The following is a 15,603-nucleotide window of genomic DNA, read 5'->3' as shown; positions in this document are numbered from 1 at the left end:
ATACCTGCCTGAATTTTAAATGAGTTGCACTTTGAATTGAAGATATACAGGACATGTAGCAAATGCATTGTGTCAAAAAAAATTCTTAAACATGATAAAATTCCTCTTTATTTTTTAATAATGGGTACTCTTCTATGTCCCCCTCCCTCTGTTACTTTAGTTCAGTTTTCTCATAACTTGTATTTTATGAATCTCAGTTTACTCTTGGTTGATTTTCTTTCTATGTGAAATTGTACCCATGTCATGCCCTATGAGGTATTTATCTGTGTAGTAGTCTGCAGTCTGAAGAAAGGTATTTCCGCCAATTCAAACAATTTTTCTTGCATTTGGGAAAATCTTAACTGTTTTAATCAGCTTCTTTCAGCATGGTAAATTGTACCAGAAGAAACTTCATACTGCCTTCATTAGATTGTACCTATTTTATCAGTTGGCTTCTTTAAAGTTAGCTTGGGTAGATTTACACAAAAATAGAAATAAATCATTTGCTCTTGAAGTCTGGTACAGTTTATTTTTTAGTTTATTTGAATAAAGTACTTGTGGAAACTACAAAAGATTCTTGGATCAAATTGCAAAAAACTGTATATTTATTATCTTTTGCTTCACCATCCATACTAAAGTGGTTCTGATGCCCATCTGAAAGGATCAGCAGATCATTGTTAGAGAATAACAATGAAAGGCAAAAACCAAGTCACTAAGCATTTTTCTTTTGAACAGATCTGGCTGGCAACCATATTGCTTTTGTCAAATGATCTCAGTTTTGCAAACTTTTAGCATTGTTGGAAAGAAACAGTAATGATTCCTACAGCACATCATGCATGGACTTTTGCACTTTCATTAGACAGATGTGCTAAAATACAAGTATGATATGAACTGTTACACAGGAGTTACTTTAACACTGTGCAGACAGTGTCCAGCAATGGCTAAAACCCTGGTGTGTTATCAATGCTATTTTGATCTCAAGCCTAAACCAGAGCACCGTACAAGCCACTATGAAGAAAATTAACTCCATCCAAACCAGACCCAGTACAGTTGTTATTGGCTCTGTATTCCTTAGGTGTCTTCTATGAAAATCACACTCTTGCCCCACATATCCATATCCATAACCATATCCATGTCCATGGAGTTTTGTTTTCTGTTTACTATAAGAATAGATCCATGCTGCCTATGTGGATATATTTCAGTAAACAGAAAGTTCTAATTATATTGAATTACAATGCAGTTTTTTGTTGTCTAATAAAAAAGCCTGAAGCCATTTTAGAGGTTTTGGCATGTTTGCCACCTCTGCATGGAGCTGGCAGGTAACCCACAGGACCCTAAAATGTTTTGTGTTTCTTAGGAAGCAAAATTTCTTTGGTACTGTGTGATCAGTCCCTTATTCTCCTCCCGTCTAAATGGAAATTATTGTTTCCTCACTGTTTTCATTCTTTCCTCACTGTTTTCTCTTCATTTTCCTCCTGATTGCCCTATCATCCACACATTAAATGGTACACTGAAACTCGTGGCATATCTGCTTTCTGAACATAGGTACTTGACAGACTTTAATCTCTTCAACATTTTCAGTATACATACAGGATTATTTTAGTGTTTCATGTTGTTGGAAAATCAGTGTTCTGCATATGAATATCATGAGTTGTTTTTCATCTAAATGAGTTTGGTTACTAAGTTTTTAATGGAGTTCAACAATAAGGCAAAAGATCTGTCACTTTAATTTTTAATAATGAAAGAAAGCATTTTGATTCGTGGTTCCAGTGGGTGGGTGTTAACAAATCGTAACTAATTTCATTAACACAAGCATTGATTTGATATTCTTTGCAGATATAAACAGAGGAGTGTTTGCAAATTGGTACAGAAATTTCCCATGACTTCAGCAATGGAGATTACCAGCCTTTCAGCAGTAAATGAGTTCTATTCTTGTATCCTTTGTATTTCTTATTTTCTTGATAGTTCTTTGGACTTAATGACACGGACATCAGCTAAAGTAAGTAGCATTTGATGAATTACTACTCCTTTTCTATTGGAGCAAAAACTTGTAATTTTTTGTGATGTTGAACTTCATCCTTAGACATAAATTTTTAGTGCTGTAAGATTTTTGTTGTTGCTCATAGAGCAATAAATACAGCAGAGTTTATATATATGTTTATTTATCTGTATTTTTAATCTGTTTATATGGGTTTTTTTACCTTTGGATAAGTATAACTTTAACACGGAGAACTGTACAGATATTGTACTTACAGCTGGCAGCAACCGAGCATTGGAAGTTTTTGACCTCAATGCGGGCTGCAGCACAGCAGTGATACAGGAAGCTCATGTTAGATCAGTCCATCAGATCTGCCAAAATAAGGTACATTCTTTATTGAATTTTATTTCTAATACCACTATAACATCATCAACAAAGAAATCAGAGTCTAAAAGTAGAATTGGTAGTAATCAGTAAGTTTTTATATGTTGGGGAGGAAGGGCAAGAACATGAGTCTGTGTGATAGGTCCATACAGATTTCATTTGTTCTCTAGTGTAAAGGAGGGAGCAGTTGGACTGATTGAATCATCTTGCTATTAGAGAAGTGTTTATGATCTTTTGCCTTACTTGTGCTAAAATGCATTACTGTACTTCAACAGGAATTTTTCCTTATGTAAATGTTCTCTTCTGAAGCTCAATCTGACACTGTGTGATTTATTCTGAAACTGGAAGCAGCAATAAAAAATAATTTCTCAGTACTATGACTTAAAACCTCTCATCCTTGCTCTTCTTTTTTTTTCCTTGAAGACTGATTTGAATGTTTGTAGTTTTTATGGTAGCATATGTTCTGGAATGCCTGCTGTGTTAGGTCTGGTTGAATGTGGTGCTTCATTCCCAGTTGGAAAGTCCTTGCTTCTGTGGGTTTAAAACAATCCTTGTTATTACTGTTGTAGAACTCTTTGTGGGTTTTCCTTATAGATGCGATCTGGTAAAACACTTAAAATTGTGCTAACTATTTCAGTGCTGTTTTTAACACATATAGGTTTAAATTTCTGGCTTTTCATTTTGCTGGGTCAGCTTAGTGCCTTCAGGTTATTTAATCAAGAAAAACTCTAAAGTTGTGGGCAAGTACTCATTTGGCAAAAAAACCTATGTGGTAGAGCAAAGAAAACTGACCATTTTGGGGGACAATTATACATCAAAGTTCTCTATTTTTTCAGTTATATAAAACTAGTATTTTAGATAAGTCAATAGGAAAATTACACATAAACTATTTTATTACATTGGGTAGTTTAAAACTATTAGAGCAAATTAGACTTATAAAAATGTGCAGAATGCTGTGTGCAAACTACATCACGTTCAAAGTATGAAACACAATGGAATCTAAGGTTCTCTAGTGATGAGACACGATTCAATGGAAACAAACCTGTGGAGAGAAACAGTTCATTCTGAAGATCCAGTGCCTACACCCCAAAATTTATGAAGGCTTTCCTTTGGATTATTTCTAGTCTCACTGTGTGGACTACATACTCATTTGTGATTGCAGTGTATATATTCTTGAACTGCATTTTCTTCTTTAGATTCATGCAAATCAGTTCTCATGTTCCAAGACTCTTTTGTGATTCCACTTGGATAATGGTTAAGTGGGCATAATCATAAAATTTACTCTTTAAATTAATGAAAAACCAAATCTATTTTGAGGTTGTGGTAGATTATAGGAAAAGTATGTTCCAATTACATGTTGGAGAAACCTCTTAGCAAATTATAAAATACATAGGATATCCTGGAAGCCTAGATGATCAGCATGATGTTCTCTTATATTTGATTTTAGACAAAAACAGCTGAAACAAGTATATATAATTTGCCTTGTAATGACTTAGATTTTAAATTTTTCTTTTGATCTGTTCTAGAGGTTGTTTGCAGTTGCCAGTGTGTATGAAATTAATCTCAGCCTTACGTGTTTTGATTAAGATTATCATAACAGTCCATTGCTTTTTATACTGAATTTTATGAGACATAGTAAAATGAATTGAAGGACATATCAAAATCATCTTCCTGTCTTAGTGTTTAGGAACATATGAGATATTGAAATAGATGGCAATTTGAGATCAGATCACAAAGATTCAGAGCTTTAGAGTTAAGAATGTCTTTGTAATGGTGCAAAACATATTATTTGAACAGAAAACTGTCATTGTGAGCCACAAATATTTGGATGGTATTATGTTCTGCTAGCACAGTTATAGAGTACACTAAGTTTCACAGAAACAGCAAAATTTTCAATTTTCTGTTCAGACCCTTTTGTTTCAAAATTCATTGGTCCATTAGTTAGGAAGTCTACTTGATGTGAAGAGTGAAAAATGTAATGGGTAACTCTGAAGTTTCAGTCAGTTAACTTTTTCCTAACCATAGTTACAATGTTGGCAAAAGTGTAAGATCACCAGAAGGTACAGAGTGCTTTCTTATATATCTATTGATACATGCCTTTAGCGTAAGCCAGCTGCACTCCTTGGATGACATAAATGGTGCTTATAAGGAATTAATGAAGGAAAGTGGGATTCTATAGAACCATATCCTTCTTGAGGCCAAATCTTATGTGAAGGTTGCAATGTAGTTAATCTAGAGAGAAGCTGAGAAGGGATTACAATGGTGGATGAGGAGGCTGATGGGGCGGAAGAAAGGGATTTGCCTATCAGAATGAAAGCATAGTTTCAACAGTGTGTGGGATTTTGCTACTTTCTGCATCAGATTGTCATAAATAATAGATTATCATAAATTGATGGGCTATAAAAACACAAAGTGATAAATAAAATTCAGCTCGCATATTATCCCAACAAGTATATAGTTTCTTTTCTTTTATATCAATATTCAGTAGCCAATGTCGTTTGAAGATACACGTATACATATTAATAAAGTATATTGCTGACAAAATTTCAGAGCAGAGAAGGTACAAATGGATTGCACTTCTTAGCTTTAGTTTTTCCCTGTATTCTGTGTATTCTATAGTAAAGGAGTAATGCACAAAGTAAATGTGTATGTGTCTGTAGAACTTCTTGTTTTGGATTCTTGTGACCAGTGCTGGCTGAGTCAAGGGTTGGTGAGCAAATATTTCAAAGGCACAAAAAAGGGTGCTCGGTAACTTTTAATGAATGCTGTCCTTTGGACTACTACTGTCTTTGTCTTTTGCTTTACTCTTTTTTTTAGTTATACAGACCTAATGTGAGACTCTGTAGACTTTGTTGGGAAATGTGTTGCACAGTACATTTTAATTAATCTCTTAGAGCAAGCTATGCACCAGCTTTCATAATGAATAGGAGATTCCTGGCAGTCAAATACTGATTGCAGGAAATTACCTTGAGGTTTCTGTGATGTGTTCAGCCAAATCAAGAAAGTGAATGGTAAGGAAAGGAAAGAAAGTGTTTTAACTGTTTCAATCTGGTTCCCTGGAGAAAGAAGTCTTTAGCCAGAAAAAAGGCTGGGATTTGCCAATGTGGATGTTAAAATATCAGAGGTTTAAAACTGGATTTAATTATTTAAAAGTATGAAGCCAAAATTAGCCTTGTGATGAATGAATGCAATTGCTACTGAAATCAATGGAATTGGACATTTAGCCCAGGGCTAACAATGTCTTATAATTAATTGTTGAAGTAACCTTTGCTCCCTCCCTTTCACTGCCCTTGTTTTCTTCCCTAAACATCCCGTAATGTCTTGTGCAATCACAAAAAGATCTTCCCCTGCTTCACATAATGGATCCCATACCCCGATTTTAGCAATCCCCATCAGTCTGTGAGATGCCCCAGATAACTTACCTCACTGACTGTCCTGGTGGGTGTCACCCTGGACCAAAGGGCTCACAGCTGTCCTAGGACAGCACTGGGAGGAGCCAAGGCCATGCTCCATTTCTCTGACTGGGTTATGGGACTTCCTCTACGTGCTCTTTGCATGCTCTTCCTCTTTGCTCCTTTGCATGTGTGCAGACAAGCTTTTTTTCACATAATATAACAAATATTTACTGGTTTTTTCTTAGATGGACTACATTATCCACTGAGAGGATGGATGGTCACTGGACTGGGTTCCCCAGTCCCAACTTGCTCCCAACACCAAGCTTTTCAGAGCTCAAGGAGCATCTGGACAATGCTCTTAATCATATGGCATAATTCTGCAAGGAGCAGGGAGCTGGACTTGATGATTCCCATGGATCTCTTCCATCTCAAGATATTCTATGATTCTATAAATAATTAATGCCATAGAGAATAGTTACCTGAAACTGATTTATTGTTTTACAGGGATCATCCTACAGCACTCAGCAACCTGAAGCTTACAACCTTTTCCTGACCACAGCTGCAGGTGATGGCATCAAACTGTGGGATTTAAGAACACTGAGGTAAGAGTTAATTAGGTACCTTGGAATAAAAAGCTTTATCTTTACCTTGCTAACGCTTTATCTTTATATGCTTTGTCTTTATTCAGAATTCATACTTGCTGTCATATACCAGTAGAAATTTTGATGTGGAACCAGAACTACAGGTTAATTGAAGTTTACTAGTTTTTAGAGACCAAACAAAGTACTCATCCTCAACTATAGTTAGTTATGTGGAAGCCATTAAATATTTATGATTTATCATCTATGTTTACCCACATTTGTAGATCTAATCGTGTATATATATATATATATATATATAATGGTGCCCTGAACTGAATGCTAATGGTATTTCCAAAACAGCATGCCATTACTGCTAAAATAAGTAAAATCTATGATCTATCTTTTAAAATATAAGCCAATTGCAACAACATTTTTAAAACCATAAATGTAGCGCTATAAGTTTGCGTGACACATTACCATAAACTCAGAATTAAATGCTACACTGTTTCTAAACACCTTTCAATTTTGAGAAAACCTTGGGACAAATGAATAGAACATCAAGGAGGGAACATTGGTCAGGAGAAGTAATACCTGGGGCAAGCTCTGTTGTGGAGGCCAAAAGAATTATGTTTAAAAGGGGGTTGGGCAGGAGGATGTTTAGCTTCGAAGAGCAATTTCCTATTTGCTTTCTGTGTATGTAAACATAGCTGTGGAAAGATGTCATATAATTTTTCTAGTACTGAATTTTCTATTTGGGCAATGCTTAATAAACCTTTCATTTATTTCCATCTTTCTGTGGTAAGAATACATTAAATCTATAGGGGGCATATGTGTTCTTTTCAAAATCATTGCTGTATTACCTTCACTCAATGCCAGAAAGTAATGAAACTAGAAACTGCTGGGTTGGAATATGTTACCTTCTTATGTTTTTCTAATAAGCTGCTCAAACTGTGTTGCTGAAGAGTAATGAAAAAGTAGAAAGCTTTTCACAGATCACTTATCTGTCTCTTTGTTTCTAAATACTAATATAAGTAAAGTCAGTGAATGGTAAAGTAGTTAAAGTGTAAAATCTGGGCAATCAATTAAATGAATATGTCTTGAGAAGAAGGAGCAAATTTATGTATGTTCTTGCTGTATATTTAATTTGGCTAGGTCAGTGTATTCTAGTATCCACTGTGTTCTATTAGCCAAGCTTCAAAAAAGTAGTTCAAGTCCTTAATGAGAGATATTTTAAGGGTGCTTGTGAGGTACTATGTGTATGTGTGTGTTTGTTACACATTACACAGTGATCAGTAGTATAAACTCTTGTGGAGAAGAAATAGAAAAAAATAAATAATTGTTTTTCTCTTGTTAGCAATTTTCAAGGAAAAAAAGACAAACCACATTTTTTAAAATGAAATTTTCTACCATTGCTCAGACCAGAGACTGAGTCTTCTATATTTTAAAATCTGTTCCTGAGTTCTCAAAAGGAGTAAAACTGTTCAATTTTTCCTATGTGTTCACCAGGTGTTTGTCACATAAATAAATTTTAAATGTCTGGGTTTGGAAAGGTCTGTTTGAACTTGGAACAAGTCTCTGCTGAAGTGTTAGGTCTACTATAGTTGCACAGACTGAACACTTTTGCTTTTTTTTTTTTCTTGTTCATAGATTTTGTCCAATCAAATCCGGTCCATCCCTTGCACTTTTGAGTACTTACAGGAGAGATTAGTTCCTAAACAACCTTATGGTGGGTCAGTACCTTTAATCTCTTCAAGTTGTTGATTTGTAAAGTTGGTGCATCAACAACTGTTTCCAGTCCCCCTGGAATGACCTGCCTTTATTTTTCCTTTGGGTTTACCAGAATAGGGTTTGTTTAATGAAATCTTTGTCCAGTGTTCTTGCAATATAGCAAAGGAAAGTCCACCTTCTCATTTATATTGTTTGCAGGGTTGTGGATAGTAACACTAAGTCCAAGATCTCCACTTAATTTTTTGTTGATTTTGTTCTAAATATTTTCCCTATCTGTTCACAGTGAAAATTATTTTGATTTTCTTTAATCTGTTTGTTGCCCTTGAGAATCTATCCATTGTTAATTTATTTAAAAATTCTGTTAAGTACAACATTTTGATTAAATAAGGGGGAAAAATCCCTTCAGCACAGTGCTCTTCAAAGCTGCTATTGAAAACATGGGAAATAATTTGCAGAATAACTGCACAATTCCCTTGGACTCTTAGGAGATATTTTATTCAGTTTCTTTGATGGTGGTTCCTTTTCATATGGCATGCATTCCTTTCCTCAGAATTGACTGTGGAATCATAGCAGGATGCTCTGGTTCTTTTTTGATCTGCACAGATTAAATCTTCAAACAGGTTAACTGGCCTACACCTTTATAAGTTTTGAATATATGAATATTTTTGCTTTGAGTTCTACAAAAATTTTGCTATTCAACCTGTCTTATCAAATTACGATTTTTTTTCCAATGAAAATTCATTTAACTTTTCTTATGTTCTTGAATTTGGTGAAATTATTTAGCAAATTCAATTTTCATCATATTTTTTGGATAAAGCTGTGAATTTTTCTGTCTCTTTCACTATTGATGATCTGGAGGAATTCCAAGATTCCTTCAGAGAGTGCCAGAATGTCTCATGGGTTCCTCTGAAGGTGGTACAAGAAAAGACATTTTAACTTTCTGATGTTGTCAGCCAACCTCACACAGCCAGGTCATCTTGCCAATAAATGAGGGAATCTTGGACACTGCTAGTGGCTTTTGGATTTACTCAGACTCCCGCTCCATTTGCTTTGAAATGCATGGATTTGTAAAGTTTCATCTGAAGATTTTGAATATTTTTTATAATTCTCCTGCATTCTCCTCATTTATAACTAAAGTTAGGAAAAGCTCCAGATGATCTACAAAGCAGATTTAGGAATAAAAAGGCAAGGAAAATACTTTTTCTTGGAAGAAGAAAAATATGGCTACTCTTCTTCCAGGTTAGGACAATGAAGTATGAGACCATATGAATACATAGTTTAGAGTAAGATAATGACCTTTGACCAACTTCCAAGAAATTTTGAAGAGCAATTTCAGTCTATATTGTCTAAAAGAATGACCTCTTGGAAAACAAGTAAAATTACTTTCTCTTGTGTCCAAGGTGAAAGCAGTAAACACAAGAGTTAGGCTGAGACGCTGTGGAAATCTGAATGAGATGGTCATCAGGTTCAGGATTCCCAAAAATTCCCAAAAAAGACTCAGAAAAGCATTTAATGATCAGGAGGTGCAAAAAGTTAACACATTCTTACATTTTTGAAGGAGTTGGAGAGTTCTTTGTGATGAAACCTTGTAGACTCATTCATCTGTAAGACACAAGAAATGTTACCATCCTTTCTCATACTGCTGTGTGTACTGAATGTATTTTGGAGACATTACTACTCTTACTGAAGTCAGGAATCTAGCATTGATTTATACTCAGCCATACTTGTTGTCTCCACCAATTAAATTTAATATCTAAACAAGTCTGGATTGGAATGACACAAGTTGCTGAGTCCTTTAAGCCACAGAGGCCAGATATATCAGAAAATTCCAGTACACTAAGCCTCCTTGTCTGCCAGTCCTGCCTGTGTTTAGTGGCTGTGCTCATGAACATATAGGGCAGTGAGATGTACTTTGACATCCTAGTGCTGTAAAACCAATGCATAGAAAGAATGTAGAAACTTAGGAATTAATAAACATTCAATTCCCTTACACAGTAAACTCATAACAACAAGAAGTATCAGACTAGACTAAATACCAGCTACTTTAATATGTTCATATATCACTTAAATTTCATATGACAGCTTTTAATTCTGCTTTACCAGCCTGAATCCTTTCAATTTCTCACTTCCTCCCACTTGCAGATTAGATAATTCTGTGCTTGAAATGTCCAGAAGAAAGGAAATTTCTTTCATTCATTCTATCAGGAGAAAACTAAAAATTCATAGAGTTGCACCCTTCACTTTGTTAAATGCTTTAGAATATTGACTAAACACTTAGTATCACTAGCTCACATTCACTAGCAAAGTTACATGAATACAGATATCTTCATGACTGGATGATAATGAGAAAAATTGTGTGTCCAGTTTTCTGCAGCTTCTTTTGCATGGGTCATTCCAAAGAGTCCTCTTCCCCAAGAGAGGTTTTAGAATGTGAAGTAGTGTAAAATTTTCTTCCCTCAGGTAGATTTCAGACCCCCTATAAAGCTTTTAGACATTGATGTGGACCTTCCCTGCTCATCAGTAAATTATGGCTAAAGCCATCATGCAATAAAGCTTCATCCTTCTTTGTGCCAATAATTGTGTGACCTGGCTTGACATCAGATTTTCAGATGTATATTTAGTCAAGTAACCAGCTGCACTGTGAGGACCCTCACTGCTTCACTGGGCCTTAATTGCCCTGACCAGCCTTGGAATCCCACCCATGAACTCTGCTCCTTGCTTCAGGCTGTAGAAGTCTGTAGAAATGAGCTGGCAGAAGCCATCTGAAGTTCAGCAAGGGGAAGTGCAAAGTCCTCTTGGCACCAAATGCAACCCCCAGGCACCAATATATGCTGAGGGGGGCAACTAGGTGGAAAACAGCTTTGCAGAAAGGAGACCAAGATGAACATGAGCCAGAAATGTGCCCTTCAGGCAAAGAAGGCTTATGATGTCCTGGATGGTATCAGGAGGAGTGTTGCCAGCAGGTTGTGGGAGGTGATACCTCCGCTCTGTTTAGCAGTGGTGAGGCCACACTGGTTCTATGTGAGCAGTGAGGTTGGATAAGATGACTCCAAAGTTGCCTAACAACCTCAACCATCATGTCACTTTGTTTTTCTATGAAAATAGCATTTTTTCTTTACTTTCCACAGAAGAGATAGGGTATGGGAAACTTGCTGGGGGAGCTGATGTGATATTGACTAAGAGAACAAGATGTACAATAACAGTTGGAATTGAAAATAATTTAAAAGGCAGCAAAGGGACAATTGTGCTATGCTGCCAGAAATGGAGAGAGCAGGGAAGAGTTAGTACAGCCCAATTTGGAAGTCTGGGATGCTGCTATGGTAGTGTGAGGAGGTAGATGTAGTAGGTGCTAGATCACTGTTGCAGGTAATAAGACTAACAGGGACAAGGTATTAGGAAGAGCTCCCAATACCCAATCCACTAACACCTGTGGTGGTAGGAGCTGCCTGCCTCTGACTTGCACTCTGATCAGCTGAGAAATGGAAGTTCAGCTGTTGAACTATGCTGTTTGCTACTGAAACAGCCATTTTTCGTCTCCTGAAAAAAAACCAAAAAAGGCAGTGGGTGCTTATTGGACCACAGTGAAGATTTGAGGAATATTGAACTACTTGCACATACTGAATTGCTTCAGCTGAATACTCATCTGCACAATAATGCTTTGATGTATGATCCCAGAGAAAATCAGTTTCACCTTCCTTCAGCCTCTGAAAGAATCTACCAGTAGTATGAAGATAGTATTAGACATTAGGGCAAAATCTCCAAATAGTGTTATGATGCTGTGTCGGAGGAGCTTGTGATTGTAAGCTCCGCTGGCAACATATTTTAGCAGAATTCCCACAGCCACAGGGAACTCATCTCATTCTTTTTTCTCACATTTGCACTTTGAGACCTTAGAATCAGACATGCAATTTGAATTTTGAGATACTTCTCAGTTTGCATCTTTACTGTGAACTAGTTGCTTGACATAATCCTAAACAAGATACAAATATATACATACTCAGAATTTAGTTGCTTCTTGGTTTCTTCTGAACATGAGGATCCCATGGTTTGCCATTTTTTTTTCCCTTGTAGCTTTTGAGTCTAGTTATCCAGATTCTGAGGGATAAAAGAGTGTCTGGAGTTACTCCAAGTTTGGGACTGGAGGTGCATGCAAGTGTAGAGGATGGGGAACACAGGAATGTGGTCCCTGCTGGATGCTCTGTTGAAAAGTTTCCTAAATCTTAGCACTCAAAGTAAATGAAAACATCAGGAGCTCTTATGTGAAGGGTTTGGTGTTGGAATAATGAAATTAAACCCACCTGTTCAGTACATCTAAGGTGGCTGCTACTCCTACTGTCAAGTTAGACTCACATTTTGCAGAGCCTCAGTAGATCTGCTGGTACTGAAGAGTCTGTGAACAAATATCAGAGCACTGGCACAAAGTAACAATATAAATGAAAGTGGTTTAAGAAAAAAACCAAAACACAAACTTTTGTTTGCAGGTTTTTTTTTAATGCATCAAGTAGAATGAAATAGATGTCTTTGTGAGAGTATCCTCTTATTTATAAGCAGACACACATTCCAGTATCTTTCTCTTCCAAAGACAGAAAAAATAGTATTTTTTTTTCTAATATTATTCAAGTTTTTTTGCAACATAAAAAGATACATATTTTGGAATGTAGACTAAAAGATGTACAATGAAGAACATAGGGAAAACTTGGCTGTTTGCTGTCCCATGCAATTGCCAGATGTTTGTCATGGTAACCCCTGAAAAGCTCTGACCAGAAAAGCATTCTTAGGAGGCTGGAGAACATGCCAGCTGGCCACGTAAAACCTGCAATGTCCAAAATAATTTGGATCACCACCTGTTGCTACTTTAAAAAAAAATAGAAATAAAAAAAAAAGCCTGAAAGAAGACAATCCCTAAAATATGTTAAAATCATACATATAGTATCTTTCTAATAATGCTATGATTTTTGTCCACTTTTTTCCCCATTGCTGTGATACCTGTAGATATCTGGAGTTAATAGATTGTGTAACAAAATTTCTACTTAATTCTGTGGGAAGTTTAATTGGAATCAGGTTTTTTTTATTTAAATGTGTGTAGGATTTTGAGAGGTTGGGGAAGTAGCTGAACCTGTAATGGAACATATATCCTGATATAATAGAAAAGTTGAATAAGAAAACAATTACGAAAATAGAATCCAGGGTATTGGTTATTACTGCAGCTGCACTAGCACAAGGAAAAGGGCACTATCCTTTGACTGAGACATTGCTTTATACTGCTGTTGTATAGCAGAGAAAACATCAGTGAAAACCTTAGAATCCTGTTAGTTCTTGCGGCTCTATTTATAGCTGAAATATTTGAGTTATTGGTCACAAATACTGAGGTGTTTCTTTTGAAAGGATGTTTTTTGCAGTGTTTTGTTAGGAGTCTCTTCTGTGAAGAAGACCCCATTGAGGAAATTATCTTTTACAGGCCCTGACAATGAGGTGTTAAACATTTAGAAGTAATCCTGATGACCAGTCCTCTACTTAAGGAAGAATGGTGAACCTGAAGACACCTTTGAAAGGGACAATGGATATGAATTTTGCTTATTTTTCTCATGAAGAAATTTCTTTCAGATGTTGCTGTTGTATCTCACAAGTATAAGGTTAAAGAGATTTTTTTTCCTCAAATTCTCTATGAAAAGGCAGTCAGAAAAAAAAATTTCCCTGAAATTTGCAAACATTGCAACTGAGACTTGAGGCTAAGTTGTATGAGTTTACTCTACACAATGAATAATGTTGTGTGGATGCCTCACTGAGGAAGAAAATACTGAGGAGACTGAGGTAGCTAGTATTCTCCTTTGCTGTAAATAGGGAGCTTGAACAGAGGCAGGTTAGTCAATAGACCACATGTGGCCATTGGTTACTGAAAGTCTCTCAATTTTCTTGGGAAAAAAGGAAGTTGCAAATTGTTTCTACATCTTAGTCAAAGTAATTTGCTATCTTCATAAGTTGCTTCTCTTGAATTGTAGTGTTCTCTTAAGTTGGGTTATTTTAGCAGTTTCAGGATAGAACTTGTCTGAAGTGAAGTGTCTGGTTACTGTATGCTCAAAAGGTCTGTTAATACCGGTAGTTTTGCTATACAGAACACAGTAAAGTTCAGAGTTAGGCTCTATAAAATGGTGTATTTTCATGCATTCAAATGTGTCTCTTTTATGCTTTAAGAAGTGATAGCAATTAGATCTGTCACAAAGTAGTGTTTTTGTTTAAGTATGTCTGTTTTACCTGGGTGAAACCAGCTTGGCATTTAGTACATTCTTACACATACATGTGTGTCTACAACAGAACAATATGGTATAAAAATTTAGAGCTTTCTGCACATAGGTTCTGTCGACTGAATTTACTTAGCTTCTGTGATTTCACTGGCCAGGAAAATGTGTATATCACAGGAGTTGGCAGCATATTTTACTATTTCAAATTTGTTCCTGGACCTAGCATACATTAAAAAAAAAATATATGACATCTGCATTATGGTGAAGTATGTGAATTTGTTTTGTGAGAAGGGTAGGTTGACAGTAATCATAATACAGACAAAAGAAGAATATAAGCTATTATATGTCTGTTTTAAAATAATTCCTCAAAGGTATAAAAAATAAACTTCTGAAATGACGTATGCATATGTAAATCACAGGTCTGAATGGTGTTGAAACTTGTATTAAAATATCTTTTCATGTCAAGGAAAACACTAAATAACATCTTTTTACCATTAGTTTTGTGCTGACTGCAAAGCTTTCATGGTTCTTTACAAGCATGTGGTGCTTTTTAGGTGGATATTAATCTTCAGCTCATTAAAAACATTATTTGTAAATGGCCCAAGTGTGCTCAGCTATTTAAAACTTACTCTACAATGCTTCTTGCAATATTGACATGAAAAGTAAGAAATTAATTCCTTGCATTAATTTTAAATCCATCCCTACAGATAGGTAAGAAGTTATCTACAGTTATAAAACAGAGAGAGAGAGAGAGAGATAGAGAGAGAGAGATTTTTCACTTTGGAATGTTTGAAAATTGTCTTTCTTGACTTACCATATACAATAAATTAATGGGATAGAAATGTAAATAGGCAACAAAGATGAAATATTCAGATTTGGGTGTAAGGAAAACAAGCAATAATTATTTATGCCATGATTCCACATACTGCGTCTTCATTTGATATAAATAACTTGAGGGAGATTTATAAATCTTCATGGAGCAGACTTTCACAACACCTTCCCCTTAGCTAACCGAAAGGCATCACAGCTCCTCCTCTCTAATTAGTAATCATGTTTCTACCTCTGTAAACTAAACAATGCCAAAGCATGGGATTGGTCATTGTCCTGGGGCAGTTTTGTCTGTTCATTTGATTTTTAGTCATTCATGTTCTTTCTTCCGTGTCTTCCAGTTTTGACAAAATCCTACTGCCGATATATTTAAAACTTTATTTGTGGATTTGCCATAGTTAATTTGTAGACTAAGAAAAACGTGATACCAGGAGGATTTCATGAAAATGGCAGTAAAAGAGGTAATTTTTAGTTGGGGTTAATAACACTGG

The 15,603-nt window shown here is 35.8% G+C and overlaps 1 protein-coding gene across 1 annotated transcript in view; it reads left to right on the top strand.

The window, feature by feature from the left end:
- The window catches only part of WDR27 (WD repeat domain 27), a 90,456-nt gene that overhangs the window by 23,452 nt on the left and 51,401 nt on the right, over positions 1 to 15,603 (top strand). Inside the window, exons 19-21 of the mRNA XM_054279977.1 lie at positions 1,816 to 1,913; positions 2,220 to 2,341; positions 6,241 to 6,338. Of these exons, the coding sequence (XP_054135952.1) occupies positions 1,816 to 1,913; positions 2,220 to 2,341; positions 6,241 to 6,338 (318 nt within the window). The remainder of the gene's footprint in view (positions 1 to 1,815; positions 1,914 to 2,219; positions 2,342 to 6,240; positions 6,339 to 15,603) is intronic.

The sequence above is a fragment of the Melozone crissalis genome, unplaced genomic scaffold (assembly GCF_028551555.1).
Source record: "Melozone crissalis strain CALT ecotype California unplaced genomic scaffold, PUWL_Pcris_2 ptg000027l_1, whole genome shotgun sequence".
Lineage (NCBI taxonomy): Eukaryota > Metazoa > Chordata > Aves > Passeriformes > Passerellidae > Melozone > Melozone crissalis.
Note: the sequence above shows the minus strand (reverse complement) of the source record. Positions and strands in the feature narration are given on the sequence as shown.